The 15,535-nt window shown below is 32.8% G+C and overlaps 2 protein-coding genes across 5 annotated transcripts in view; one reads left to right on the top strand and one right to left on the bottom strand.

The window, feature by feature from the left end:
* The window catches only part of LOC134706843 (uncharacterized), a 42,333-nt gene that overhangs the window by 22,668 nt on the left and 4,130 nt on the right, over nucleotides 1–15,535 (top strand). For all 4 annotated transcript variants that reach the window (XM_063566154.1, XM_063566155.1, XM_063566153.1 and 1 more), the window contains 7 exons: nucleotides 4,969–5,146; nucleotides 8,294–8,463; nucleotides 8,993–9,148; nucleotides 10,588–10,679; nucleotides 11,111–11,274; nucleotides 11,719–11,790; nucleotides 13,556–13,684. In XM_063566154.1, the coding sequence (XP_063422224.1) occupies nucleotides 4,969–5,146; nucleotides 8,294–8,463; nucleotides 8,993–9,148; nucleotides 10,588–10,679; nucleotides 11,111–11,274; nucleotides 11,719–11,790; nucleotides 13,556–13,684 (961 nt within the window). The remainder of the gene's footprint in view (nucleotides 1–4,968; nucleotides 5,147–8,293; nucleotides 8,464–8,992; nucleotides 9,149–10,587; nucleotides 10,680–11,110; nucleotides 11,275–11,718; nucleotides 11,791–13,555; nucleotides 13,685–15,535) is intronic.
* On the bottom strand, nucleotides 5,829–7,205 carry LOC134708611 (uncharacterized). Its single transcript, XM_063569258.1, has one exon. It carries the CDS (start codon nucleotides 7,176–7,178, stop codon nucleotides 5,829–5,831), a length of 1,350 nt encoding a protein of 449 aa, XP_063425328.1. The 5' UTR covers nucleotides 7,179–7,205.

The raw sequence follows: 15,535 nt of genomic DNA, 5'->3' as shown, positions 1-15,535 counted from the left end.
AAATCTTCTCCTCTGAAACTACTGGGCCAAATCAAACCAAACTTGGCCACAATCATCATTGGGGTATCTAGTTTAAAAAATGTGTGGCGTGACCCGGTCAACCAACCAAGATGGCCGCCACGGCTAAAAATAGAACATAGGGGTAAAATGCAGTTTTTGGCTTATAACTCAAAAACCAAAGCATTTAGAGCAAATCTGACATGGGGTAAAAATGTTTATCAGGTCAAGATCTATCTGCCCTGAAATTTTCAGATGAATCGGTCAATCGGTTGTTGGGTTGCTGCCCCTGAATTGGTAATTTTGAAGAAATTTTGCTGTTTTTGGTTATTATCTTGAATATTATTATAGTTAGAGATAAACTGTAAACAGCAATAATGTTCAGCAAAGTAAGATCTACAAATAAGTCAACATGACCAAAATGGTCAGTTGACCCGTTTAGGAGTTATTGCCCTTTATAGTCAATTTTTAACCACTTTTCGTTAATTAAAGTAATCTTTTACAAAAATCTTCTCCTCTGAAACTACTTGGCCAAATTAATCCAAACTTGGCCACAATCATCATTGGGGTATCTAGTTTAAAAAATGTGTGGCGTGACCTGGTCAACCAACCAAGATGGCCGCCACGGCTAAAAATAGAACAAAGGGGTAAAATGCAGTTTTTGGCTTATAACTCAAAAACCAAAGCATTTTGAGGAAATCTGACATTTGATAAAAATGTTTATCAGGTCAAGATCTATCTGCTCTAAAATTTTCAGATGAATCGGTCAATCGGTTGTTGGGTTGCTGCCCCTGAATTGGTAATTTTGAGGAAATTTTGCTGTTTTTGGTTATTATCTTGAATATTATTATAGATAGAGATAAACTGTAAACAGCAATAATGTTCAGCAAAGTAAGATCTACAAATAAGTCAACATGACCAAAATGGTCAGTTGACCCGTTTAGGAGTTATTGCCCTTTATAGTCAATTTTTAACCATTTTTTGTAAATTTAATTCATCTTTTACAAAAATCTTCTCCTCTGAAACTACTTGGCCAAATTAATCCAAACTTGGCCACAATCATCTTTGGGGTATCTAGTTTAAAAAATGTGTGGCGTGACCTGGTCAACCAACCAAGATGGCCGCCACGGCTAAAAATAGAACATAGGGGTAAAATGCAGTTTTTGGCTTATAACTCAAAAACCAAAGCATTTTGAGGAAATCTGACATGGGATAAAAATGTTTATCAGGTCAAGAACTATCTGCCCTAAAATTTTCAGATGAATCGGTCAATCGGTTGTTGGGTTGCTGCCCCTGAATTGGTAATTTTGAGGAAATTTTGCTGTTTTTGGTTATTATCTTGAATATTATTATAGATAGAGATAAATTGTAAACAGCAATAATGTTCAGCAAAGTAAGATCTACAAATAAGTCAACATTACCAAAATGGTCAGTTGACCCCTTTAGGAGTTATTGCCCTTTATAGTCAATCTTTAACCATTTTTTATAAATCTAAGTAATCTTTTACAAAATCTCCACTGAAACTACTAGTCCACAATCATCTTTGGGGTATCTAGTTTGAAAAATGTGTCTGATGACCTGGCCATTCAACCAAGATGGCCGCCATGGCTAAAAATAGAACATAGGGGTAAAATGCAGTTTTTTGCTTATAACTATGAAACCAAAGCATCTAGAGCAAATCTGACAAGAAGTTAAATTGTTAATCAAGTCAATATCTATCTGCCCTGAATTTTTCAGATGAATTGGACAACTGGTTGTTGGGTTGCTGCCCTCCAATTGGTAATTTTTAAAGAAATTTTGCCATTTTTGGTTATCTTGAATACTATTATAGATAGCAATAAACTGTAAACAGCAATAATGTTCAGCAAAGTAAGATCTACAAATAAGTCAACATGACCTAAATGGTCAATTGACCCCTTAAGGAGTTATTGCCCTTTATAGTCAATTTTTAACAATTTTCATTAATTTGGTAAATTTATGTAAATTTTTACCAAATATAGTTCTCTGTTACTAATGGGCAAAGTTCATGATAGATATAATTGTAAGAAGCAAAATCGTTCAGTAAAGTAAGAACTTCAAACACATCACCATCACCAAAATACAATTTTGTCATGAATCCATTTGTGTCCTTTGTTTAATATGCACATAGACCAAGGTGAGCGACACAGGCTCTTTAGAGCCTCTAGTTCGTAAATCTAAGTAATCTTTTACAAAAATCTCCACTGAAACTACTAGGCCACAATCATCTTTGGGTTATCTAGGTTGAAAAATGTGTCCGATGACCTGGCCATTCAACCAAGATGGCTGCCACGGCTAAAAATAGAACATAGGGGTAAAATGCAGTTTTGGGTTTATAACTATGAAACCAAAGCATTTAGAGCAAATCTGACAAGAAGTTAAATTGTTAATCAAGTCAATATCTATCTGTCCTTTTTCAGATGAATTGGACAACTGGTTGTTGGGTTGCTGCCCTCCAATTGGTAATTTTTAAAGAAATTTTGCTGTTTTTGGTATTCTTGAATACTATTATAGATAGCGATAAACTGTAAACAGCAATAATGTTCAGCAAAGTAAGATCTACAAATAAGTCAACATGACCTAAATGGTCAATTGACCCCTTAAGGAGTTATTGCCCTTTATAGTCAATTTTTAACAATTTTCATTAATTTGGTAAATTTATGTAAATTTTTACCAAATATAGTTCTCTGTTACTAATGGGCAAAGTTCATTATAGATATAATTGTAAGAAGCAAAATCGTTCAGTAAAGTAAGAACTTCAAACACATCACCATCACCAAAATACAATTTTGTCATGAATCCATTTGTGTCCTTTGTTTAATATGAACATAGACCAAGGTGAGCGACACAGGCTCTTTAGAGCCTCTAGTTTAGATAAAGTTTTTGTATTATTGAAACGTTTATAATGTAATTGGAAAAAAATATATATACCTATATGGTCCAAATACTCATATGGTCCGGCCCGTTAATAACTAAACGAGTATTATACTCATATGGTCATGACCAAACGCGTATGGTCCAAATACTCATATGGTCCGGAACATATATATATATTGGGAATTTTCAATGAAGAAAATGTCTAAAATACTGAGCCTTCTGTTTATTATATTAAGCAGTATAATCTGTCAGAAATCTGTCCAAGTTCAACATCAGAGTGTACTAGTAGAATGAAGTTTATACCGTTCATTGAAGTATGCAATTTTCCACTGAAAAAGGATTTGAACATTGAACCCATATCAAACACTGAATAACTCAATGGAACAGAGTGTATGTTAGATGTGGAAATTTCATTCAATGTTGGGTAACAAAATCATGCTATGCAAGACCATGTTATTATATATTAAAAATGATAAGAAAATCTTTTGGGAATACTATTAAAGCATTCCTTCAGGTGTGATAACATATCAACAACAGTAGTCATACTTGGTTAGCAGTCTGTCAAATGCTCTGGATTCTCCAACAGTTACCATTGTGGCAGCCTTCTAGTTAGTTAAGTATGCATGTGCTGTCTGCTTTAACAAGACTAGTGTGGAGTGATCTGCTTTTATTAGGGACCAAATGATTAATTTAAATCAATTGTTTTCAGGCCTCAGGTTAAATTAGTAAGGAAATCATTAGGGAATTTAGGTAAAGGGTTTGAAAATTAGCAAGAAAAAGAATGCAAACAAAGGTGGGGAGACTCTCCTTATCCTAAAAAAGTCTACCTTTGCTTGCAAGAAATAGATGTTGGGACGGTCACTTATTATGCATACCTGTTAACTTGTTAATAACTTCTTCTTTTCCCTTAAAAAGTTTGTTGACAGCTTGACTGGCTCCCATCATTTTGTCAAAGGTGTTGACAACATTTGAGGAGGAGGCTTCTTTTTCTTTAGAGGTCCCATCAATATTAATGTCAATGCAAAATTTCAAAAACTTAAATATGTATAGGAAGATGTGGTATGAGTGCCAATGAGGCAACTCTCTATCCAAATAAAAATTTATAAAGGTAAATAATTATAGGTCAAGGTACGGCCTTCAACACGGAGCCTTGGCTCACACCTAGCAAGCTATATATATATAAAGGCTTGTATAAAAAGTAAAAACACAAAAATACTGAACTCCGAGGAAAATTCAAAAAGGAAAATCCAAAAACAAAAGGCAAAATCAAAAGTCCAAACACATCAAACAAATGTTGAATTGTTGAAATAAAGGGCCCCAAAATTAGAAGTGTAAACCCATTCAAAGGGTAAACCAACGGTCTAATCTATATAAAAAAAAACGAGAAACGAGAAACATGTATAAATTACATAAACAAAAAGTCTTTATTAAAGTCTAGTGCCAGTTTCATGTCATCATCGTAGTGTGGACAAAATATTTCTGTAGAACCACTTTTTTAGATACACGGATGTGTTTTTTGTCACGAGCATCCTCCTTCTCTTCAGTCAATTTCAAATCGGCTATCACGTCCTCACATATGTCTTCGAACATTTCCTTCTTCGTAAATTTGCGCAATACATTTGTTACCAAGTCTTTCTTAAAGTTTCCAGCCGAATAAACGGCAACAAAAACTGACAGGACGGCGTCCATGTAAATATATGAACAGTCTAGAGAATATTGTTCTGAATATCGTAAAGACCCGAGACCACGTGGTAGAAGAAAGCCAAGTCGCGTCATCAAGGCGTTTTCAACAATGCCGATTTCAAAGGCGCTTTGAAGAACAGCGTCTCCTTCTTATGTCTTATGTTTTGAATTTTTCCATTTCATAGGAGCACCGCACCACCACATGAATTTCGATAAAAAAAAAATTCTACACAAAATCGGCAATAAAATTATTCCGGTCGCGGCGATTTTTCCGGGTCGGTCGGGATTGGGGAAACAAACAATATTTTATTTTAGGCCTTATATTAAGTTAATTTTACTACCAGATGTACAAATTGTAACATTAAGTATGTTAGTTTTACTGCTTGTTAACAGAGTGAAAAAAGTCAGAAGAACAAATTTAAAAAGAAATTGACATCACCAAAGAATAAGCCTTCTAAAGTGATTCTACAGAAGTTAGAGAAATCTAAAAAGGAAGCAGATTGTATGATGAACCTATCAAGAGAACAAAGATTGACGTTATGTAAATTCAGATTTTTCCAAGACAATCATGGTAAAATAATATTTTCTACATTCTTTATGATTAGGCTTCTTTTTCTCAGTTTATGAACCTTTCTTTGCAACATAAAAAATTAGGTATATTTTATTTGACAATATTTTTTTTGTAATTTATTTTTATTTCATCTGAAAATACACCAAGTATATATTGTGATATATAATTATATAGTTATTTCATAATACATATATTGATATTAAATTTTCCAATAACAGTCTAAAATTAAAAAGTTAGTTATGCTAATGAGTCTAAATTTTCTACCAGATCATACACATCTTTTATCACTCTGGATTAGAATACCGGAATATGCTGATAAGGTTAATGATGGCATCAGCCTTCTCCTCTAGCCACATGCATCACTCCCTATACAATGATGTTGAACATGAGAGGTACCAGGAGAGGCCACCAGGGATCATTAACAGATAACATATTGGACAACATGTTGGACAGAGTCACATAAATAAATGTCAACCTAAGTCAAGGGGAGATAATTCATATACAATCAAACAAAAACTAGTATATCAATATATATAACATGTATAACAATAGCAATAAACATAGATAGTACTTTTAAGATGCACGCAAATCACTGTCCAGTTGTGATGTGCATCAACATATAATTAATTCTACATGAACTATTATAAAGCCTTAAGTAAGTACAAAATAGAAAGATCTCTATTCACATGTGAACTATGTTTTTAATTAATTCCCATTTACAATCAAATTTCTCTCTTGCTCTTATATGGGATCTGTAAAAGGAGGTAGATATTTTTTCTATTTGGTAGGAATTTTTAATCATAGCTATGACACCCGTAAGAGTCAGTAATGAAGTATTAAAGCGACATGTATAAATGTAATATTTAACCAGAATAGTGAATAAGTTTAGGGAAATATCCCAAGACTCTGACCCAAGAACAATGTTTTCCACATTAAGAATTAAAGTTAAATTATTTTCAACTTGAAAAAGTGCTGCAATTTCTAACCACAAATTTCTAACTAGGTTACATTCCAAGAATAGGTGAATTATAGTTTCTTTAGTTTCATTACAGAAACTACATAAATTAGTTTCTTTTAACCCATATTTCTGCAATAATGCATTTGTAGCGAGAGTTCTATGTAAAATCTTAAACTGGAACATACTAAATTTGTTGTTTTTAGTGCAACAAAAGGGTAAACTATAGATGAAATCCCAATTTTCTATATGAGTGCCTAGTTCCTCACACATTTTGTCTTCTTGTTTTGTAGGACGTTCTGTATACATTGACAAGAATTTTCTATAAAAGAACTGACATGACTTTTTATTGTTTGTTATAAATTCAAATTTATCGTTAGATATGTGCGTAAATTTCTCTGAAGTAGTGATTAAATTTTTCCAGTCTTTTGGTATCATATGCAGCAAAGAGTGGTATTCCAAGAAATTAATATTAAGATTATATTTTTCGCAGAATTCCTTTAAAGTAAAAAAATTGCTGTTTTTATCAAGTAAATCACCTATAAAGAAAACTCCTGATTCAACCCACCTCTGGTAAAAGATAGTTTTATTATTAATTTTCAAACTTTTGTTTAGCAATATAGATTGTTTCATGATCCCTTCAGCAGTGTCATTAGTGACAGTGTTTAGGATATTCCAGTTTAGTAAAATATCTTTCCAGAAATTATTAAAATTTGAAGAAATCTCTTGGATACCATCAGGGGTCATCAACCATATTTTGTCTGCTCCTAATCTGTTGTATTGATCTATTAACAATGTTTTCCATGGGGATATACTCAAGGGGTCTAAAAGTTTATTTATCCATGTCATCTTTAATGAATAACAAAAGGATCTTATATCTGGCATTTTCAACCCCCCATTTTCAAATAATCCTATCATAACTTTTCTTTTAATCTTGTCTGGTTTTCCTGACCACAAGAAACTAAAAAAAATATTTTGGATTTCTTTTATTTTATCATCCGGCGGGTTTGGCAAAACTGTCAATGATTGAATTAGAATAGGTAGAGCAAGTGATTTAATGACAGTGATCTTTCCCATATATGTTAAATCTCTATAAACCCAGGAATTTAGCAGGCTCTGTATTTTTTCTTCAAAATTTACAAGCATTTTATTTTCACTGAACAGATATTTGACAATATTTAATCATCAGACATACTAGTATTGTTACCTCATGTTTAACATTTTTAACTGATTTTTTTAAATAATAGCACTATAGAAGAAAATTTTTCTTACAAGTTGCATGTATTTTAAGGGTTTGAGATTGAGGTTTACCCCCAATCTATTTACTAAAACCCCAACATCAAAGAATGGGGTTTTGATTTCAATAGTTTGACAATTATGGTTCAAAAATGTATGCTCCTTGGTATAAATCTTAAAAATTGAGGTTTACTCCTGTTTCTGTATAGTTAATAAAGAAAAACTTTTGAAATTTATAAACATGTCAAGGACCATGAAAGACTAAATCACTTCTTGCTGATGTATACTCATATTCTAGGTGAAGGGCTATATTGCAGTCACAATGTCTATAAGTCTAAAATTGAGAATGGAAATGGGGAATGTGTCAAAGAGACAACAACCCGACCAAATAAAAAACAACAGCAGAAGGTCACCAACCGGTCTTCAATGTAGCGAGAAATTCCCGTACCCAGAGGCGTCCTTCAGCTGGCCCCTAAACAAATATATACTAGTTATATATACTGTCTGTTCTTTGACCAGCAAATATTTACCGACACACTTTTCTCATTAACCAACATATGTCACACATCATATTTGGTCAGCTGGTTCACAGTAATAAGTTGTAACAGGCAAGCCCTTTGCAGATCAGGCTACTTCCTGATTGATGATACCTTGAAATATGAGCTGTGTATGCTTAGCACTAGACCATTTGTCTTCTTGGTTTTAAAAAGTGTGTTATACCTATGATCAATCTTCAGATATGCACATGAAATCAAAGTTTACATGATAAGGACAATTATGTTTCAGAAACTAAATTGTTTCCATGGATTGTCCATTTGCATGACAGCTGAATGACCCTTGTATTTTCTGTAGTTAGGTTATCAGTTTTATGATTTATTTGTATTTTATGTTATCAGTTTTATGATTTATTTGTATTTTATGTTATTAGTTTATTTACATCATGTTTGTATTTTTAGAAACAGAAGATTTTCAGTGTAAAGATAGTGGTTTTGAGAGCTGGAATTACCCAGCATCATCCGGTAGTTCAGCCATTAGTTCTGCTGAAAACTTTGCTTGTTCTAGACTGCAGTATAACACATCATTAGTAGACAGATCTAAAGAAGAGAGGTTTAAACTTGATGTAGAGGTATGGATCTATTAAATGTCTGTCAATATATGCAAACTTTAATATCTGGGGGAATAGTATTCATTCTATTTATGGCAATTTGTATATGCCATATTCCTTATAGTGAAAGTTCAAAGTTTTTTTACAAGAAAGATAGAAGATAGTTCCTTTTGGAAGTTTCAGATGGTATAGTGTCACTTACTGTTTTGGAGTTGAGTTATGTCCCTTTATAGATGGAACTAAATGCTGAATTTTCTGTCTTTGAACTCTTTACTTTTCTTTGCAACCAAATATTCTGAGACTTGTACACAATGATCTTTTTCACTATATAAACACATAAGTTGGAATTCAGGATTTAGGACCTTTATTGAGTTATGTCTGTTTATCAATGGAAAAATTGTAGTATTTGCCATTTTCACACTCTTACTTCACTTTGCCTCAACCATATTATATAAAACTTATACACAATGCTTATTACCAACAATTGTCATTGTCCATATCTAGTTTTTAATTAAATTGAATACAGCCATATGAAAAATTTATGTTTTAGATGTACAAGAAAAATGAGAAAGCATTTCTTCATGACCTGTCAAGATTTATGAAGAGGAACAACCTTAGTGTAAATCTGACTGCTCATTGGCACCATATACCTGTAGGAGCTTTTCAGCTTTTCCTTGCTGTACATGAACGTGGAGGATACCAGGAGGTAAAGATTTTAAAAAGAATTGGAGAAGTTGTAATAACATCAATGTTTTAGTGTATTTGTGTCACGCTTAGACCCCAATGAGACCCACTTTAAACCTACAGCAAATACATGTAGATGTGAATTAAAAGTGATAAATCTCTTAATTTATTAATAATTTAATTTTAAATGGTAACATAGATTGCTAAGTATTTTCTTAAATATACCTTTTTCTTTTTCTTTGTTCACAGATTATTATGAAGGTTATTAAACCCCACAGAACGATTTTGCGGAGGGTATAATGTTTTTGACCCGTCAGTCTGTCTGTCAGTCCTGTTTCTTGTCATCGCAATTCCTCTCAATCCACACAACAGAATTTCACAAAACCTCTTTAGATAATAAGTACATAATATGTAGATATGCATATCGACAGGAAATTACGATTCAATTTTTTTTTTAGGAGTTACACCCCTTTGAACATATTTACTTTAATGTACTACTGCAACAGTTTTTTATTGCAAATCCTCTAAAACTACACAACAGAATTTCATAAAACTTTTTTAGATAATAAGGACATAATATGTAGATGTGCGTATCGACAGGAAATTACGATTCAATTTTTTTTCTAGGAGTTATGTCACTTTGAACTTATTTACTTTAATATTCTTTTTAAACAGTTTTTCATCTCACTTCCTCTGAAACCACACAACAGAATTTCATGAAATTTTGTAGATAATAAGGACATATTATGTAGAAGTGCATATTGACAGAAAATTACGATTCAATTTTTGTTCTAGGAGTTACGCCCCTTTGAACTTATTTACTTTATACCACTTCAACAGTTCGTCATCTCAACTCCTCTGAAACCACACAACAGGATTTCATGAAATTTTGTAGATAATAAGGACATACTACAAAGATGTGTATATTGACAGGAAATTCTGATTCAATTTTTTTCTAGGAGTTATTCCCCTTTGAATTTATTTGTTTCAATGTACTTCTGCAACAGTTTATCATCTCAACTCCTCTGAAACCACACACAATAATTTCATGAAATTTGTAGATAATAAGGACATACTATGTAGATGTGCAAAAATTTAACGTGTTGAATTGACCAGTAATCTTTTCGATATGACCAGGAAATATTTATGAAAATTTACCTGAAGTGAACAGGTATTTCTATTAACCAATCAAATGCATATAAATTACGAACGATAAATTTTTGTACAAACAGGTAACAAGTAATGTCGAAAGCATCCGAGATGGAATTAAGTATTTTTAATTAATTAAAAATTTACCTATTGACAGGAAATTATTATTCAATATTATTTCTTATACAATTTTTTGTTCTAAAGCTTATTTAATTTCTCCAATGACAATGTGGGTACGTGGGGTATGTGAGCTTGCTCACTAAGGTTCTTTAATTTAATCACTTATTTACATTTCATGAAATTTGAATTTAGATTTGCAGAAAGAAGCAATGGACTGCAGTATTCAGAGAACTAACAGAAACACAGCTAGCTGCTGGTCCTGCTCCAAAGAAATTTTACCTCAGGTTTGTTGCATCAGTGTTTTATTGCTTCATTAAATTTGAATTTGGAAGACAATACTTGAATCTCAAGTTTGTCAAATATGAACATAAACATTTATTTGAATTGTTTTTGATTAGCAAAATAATTCATAAACTGTTATTAGAGACCATTTTGATTGATGTCAGGTAACCTGCATTACATTTTCAGAGGTATTAAAACTGTTGTATTTTTCTCAAATTTAATAAAACCACTTGCATTACCAGTCAATTTTCTTAATTGAAAAATTAAAAAAAATTACTATAAAATAGCAAATAAGACAAAGTGATTGGTCGACTGAATTTTCGGTTCTTTTTAAATTATGAATTATCATTTAAAAGATCAAGTTGACAAATCTGATTGAATTGAAATCCTGATTATCAAATAACTATCACTGCATCAATCATTTAATTTTCAGGAATATTTATGCATATGAATTGTATGTAACCAATGGTGATTTTGAGGCTGAGTTAAAGCGACTACAGAGCAAAAGAAAGAAGAAATCTGTTGGAGATGTGATGATTGAAGATGATACAGGGAGTTATACTAATGTTGATGTTGATCCTGATGAGGATGGTGATGGTAAGTATTGTATGTTGTGGTGTCCCTATAAGGAAATGATACAGGAAGTTATACTAATGTTGATGTTGATCCTGATGAGGATGGTGATGGTAAGTATTGTATGTTGTGGTGTTCCTATAAGGAAATGATACAGGAAGTTATACTAATGTTGATGTTGATCCTGATGAGGATGGTGATGGTAAGTCTTGTATGTTGTGGTGTCCCTATAAGGAGATGATACAGGAAGTTATACTAATGTTGATGTTGATCCTGACGAGGATGGTGATGGTAAGTCTTGTATGTTGTGGTGTCCCTAAAAGGAAAACTATAAAAGCCCCCAATCAAAAACTTTTAAGAAACAAATCCATTTGTGTTGCCTCTGCTCCTACCTCTGATTAGAATTCCCAATGTGATGTAAGAGCTGATGTTAGTTTATAGATTTTCACATTTATATTTCTTTTATAGCTGACTCAGATGGTTTAGCAGCAATGTTAGCAGATCTGGAAGAATACAGTTCACTTTGTCAGTTAGAAGAAGGTAAACATTATTGATATTTACTGACTAATTTAACTCTAGACCTGTTAATTAATCAAGTCCTTCTTTCCTACCTTTGTATCTGCAACTGCTAAGTATACATTTGACAGAATTTTGTGAACCTTTTACACAAGAGTGCACACACTGAAATGTCTCGCCTTCTTTACTAATCATTGATATTATGTTGATTATAGTCCTAAGTATAAAACTTTATTACAACTGTCACATAAACTTAACATTAACAAAGACAGCTAAACAAAGACTAATGAACCATGAAAATGAGATCAAGGTCAGATGAACCATGCCAGGCAGACATGAACAGCTAACAATGCTTCCATACATTAAATATAGTTGACCTATTACTTATAGTTTTAAAAAAATAGACAGAAACACAAAAACTTGACACTGCAATGAACCGTAAAATTAAGGTCATGGTCAAATAAAACGTGCAGGACTGACATACAGATCATAAAATATTTCCATACACCAAATATAGTTGACCTTTAGCATATAATATTAGATAAAAAGACCAAAACTCAAAAACTTAACTATAACCACTGAACCATGAAAATGAAGTCAAGGTCAAATGACATCTGCCCGCTAGACATATACACCTTACAATCATTCCATACAACAAATATAGTTGACCTATTGCATAAAGTATAAGAAAAACAGACCAAAACACAAAAACTTAACTATAACCACTGAACCATGAAAATAAGGTCAAGGTCAAATGACATCTGCCCGCTAGACATGTACACCTTACAATCATTCCATACAACAAATATAGTAGACCTATTGCATAAAATATAGGAAAAACAGACCAAAACACAAAAACTTAACTATAACCACTGAACCATGAAAATGAGGTCAAGGTCAGATGACACCTGCTAGTTGGACATGTACACCTTACAGTCCTACCATACACCGAATATACTAGCCCTATTGCTTATAGTATCTGAGATATGGACTTGACCACCAAAACTTAACCTTGTTCACCGATCCATGAAATGAGGTCGAGGTCAAGTGAAAACTGTCTGATGGGCATGAGGACCTTGCAAGGTACGCACATACCAAATATAGTAATCCTATTACTTATAATAAGGGAGAATTCAACATTACAAAAAATCTGAACTTTTTTTTCAAGTGGTCACTGAACCATGAAAATGAGGTCAAGGACATTGGACATGTGACTGATGGAAACTTCGTAACATGAGGCATCTATATACAAAGTATGAAGCATCCAGGTCTTCCAGCTCCTAAAATATAAAGCTTTTAAGAAGTTAGCTGACGCCGCCGTAGCCGCCGCTGCTGGATCACTATCCCTATGTCGAGCTTTCTGCAACAAAAGTTGCAGGCTCGACAAAAATCACATGATAAACTTTTGTTCCACCTATTTCTGCATCCATATGATTTTTGGGGTTGGCTTTTGTCTGACACAGACATTGTCATATCTGCTCACCACAGTACACATTTGTAGCAGCTATTTCTCATATAACTTTTTGAAACCTTTCAAGAAACATATTGACATGGGCACCTATTTTGATTTTTTTTCTATCTGAATTTTTTTATCTGATTTTTTTGTGGGGGTTTCTCTTTAAAACAAATCATGAACTTTTTCCATTGCTTTTTATGGACACACCTACTATATATATGCATTTCTCTTAAACCTCTGATAAAATTGTGGTGAAGTAAAGATGTCCATAAAGTCATATAAAGTGTGTGATATTTGTCAAACCTCTTCCTTAAACTTTTTAATATATTTCAGATATTGAAGCTGAGAAAAAGAGAATGGGAATCAATATATCTTATCATGAGGATTCTCCTTATACCAAAGCTTCTCCAGGAGTCAAATATGTTAGCACTCCATCGGAATTTGACTGTCCTACATCACATGGTAAGATGTAACTACTAATCATCTTTAGAATTATTTGATTTGTGAATAACTAAATATGCAATCATCATAATCTAAGTCTGATAAATGATATAAACATAAAAAAGAAACAAGGACTTTCTTACTATTGAGTTATCTCATCAGTCTGAACTTTATGATGATATGCACTGAACCTACAATTTTTTTCTAAATATTAGATGGCCCAAGACCACAATTAATGACCCCGCTTTTCGTTATCCAGGAATATAGTTCCTTTTAATTAGAGTGTATTTTTCCTTAATTTTTTTTCTTTCCTTTCCTCACTCATTCCTTAAATCTTTTTGGGTGGAAATGAAAGAAGAGAGGTCAAATAAATTTTTGGAGGTTGTATTTTAACTGATTTTGATATGGAATGAGTGATTAGGTCAAGTGCAAAAAGGTGATATTTACAGTTTTTGGAACATCTCTTGACTTGTCAATAGGGGTATGGATGTGTATTGGCTAAATTTGTAAAAGTGATTGCTTCAATCTTTCTGAATTTTGGATATATATTTGGACTAGGACAATACATTACACACACAAAAAATTTGACAAAAGTGCATGGTGCAATTTTTTTAATGATGCAAAAGGTTATAAAGAACTGATAGAGGAATTAATTGTGGTCTGTGGCCTAAGAGGTGCATTTCAGCAAATTTTGAATTTTTACTTTGGCATCTTTTCTGAATGATCTATTGGTATTGATTTGTCAAACTATATGAGAAGAAATGATTTTCACTTTCATTTGATAGAAATTTTGTGAAAAAGTCACTTTTCAGGTTAAATGCCTAAAATGTAGCTTTTTCACTTTTTTCACAATTTTTTCAAAAACAGCATGCTTAATTTCTCTCTGACAGTTTTTTTCTGATATCTATTTGTGTTTGTGGTATTTATTTCAGTTGTTTAACTTATTTGTGAACTCTGAACACAAAAAAAAGTAGATAAAAACATAAAATGAGTGCAAAATGTGCTGTTTTAATAGTCTAAGGCTAACGGTCAGTATACGCAGCAGGTGAAATGTGAAGTTCTATGCACTTAAAAGTTGTATTCCAAAACAGATTGCACTGAACCTACATCAAAAACACTTATTACTGGTTGCTTAACCATTTCTGTTTCACAGACTACCTTTACTTTCTTCTGTTGGATAGCTAGTGGTTTAAATATTTGCCTTTTGAGGCTGAAATTTCATTCAGTTTTTAAACAGTAAAGTTAATAAACTTTGCATCAGACCATACTGTCTGCATATATAGTTGAAAGTGACAGTCTTGTTACATCCAGGCTCCATGTTTTATCATATCTGAGCACAGATTTTAGCAAAAAGAAGTATATCTCCATCTCCCATATCATTTATATGCTTTTAAATATGCAAATGTGGGGAACGGCCTAAACTGGCAATCTGTTTTTTAGCTCACCTGGCCCGAAGGGCCAAGTGAGCTTTTCTCATCACTTGGCGTCCGGCGTCTGTCGTCGTCGTCCGTCGTCATTAACTTTTACAAAAATCTTCTCCTCTGAAACTACTGGGCCAAATCGAACCAAACTTGGCCACAATCATCATTGGGGTATCTAGTTTAAAAAATGTGTGGCGTGACCCGGTCAACCAACCAAGATGGCCGCCACGGCTAAAAATAGAACATAGGGGTAAAATGCAGTTTTTGGCTTATAACTCAAAAACCAAAGCATTTAGAGCAAATCTGACATGGGGGTAAAAATGATTATCAGGTCAAGATCTATCTGCCCTGAAATTTTCAGATGAATCGGTCAATCGGTTGTTGGGTTGCTGCCCCTGAATTGGTAATTTTGAGGAAATTTTGCTGTTTTTGGTTATTATCTTGAATATTA

This window comes from Mytilus trossulus, chromosome 2 (assembly GCF_036588685.1).
Source record: "Mytilus trossulus isolate FHL-02 chromosome 2, PNRI_Mtr1.1.1.hap1, whole genome shotgun sequence".
In the NCBI taxonomy this organism is placed as follows: domain Eukaryota; kingdom Metazoa; phylum Mollusca; class Bivalvia; order Mytilida; family Mytilidae; genus Mytilus; species Mytilus trossulus.
The sequence above is the reverse complement of the archived record's forward strand: the minus strand, read 5'-3'. Positions and strand labels throughout refer to the sequence as shown.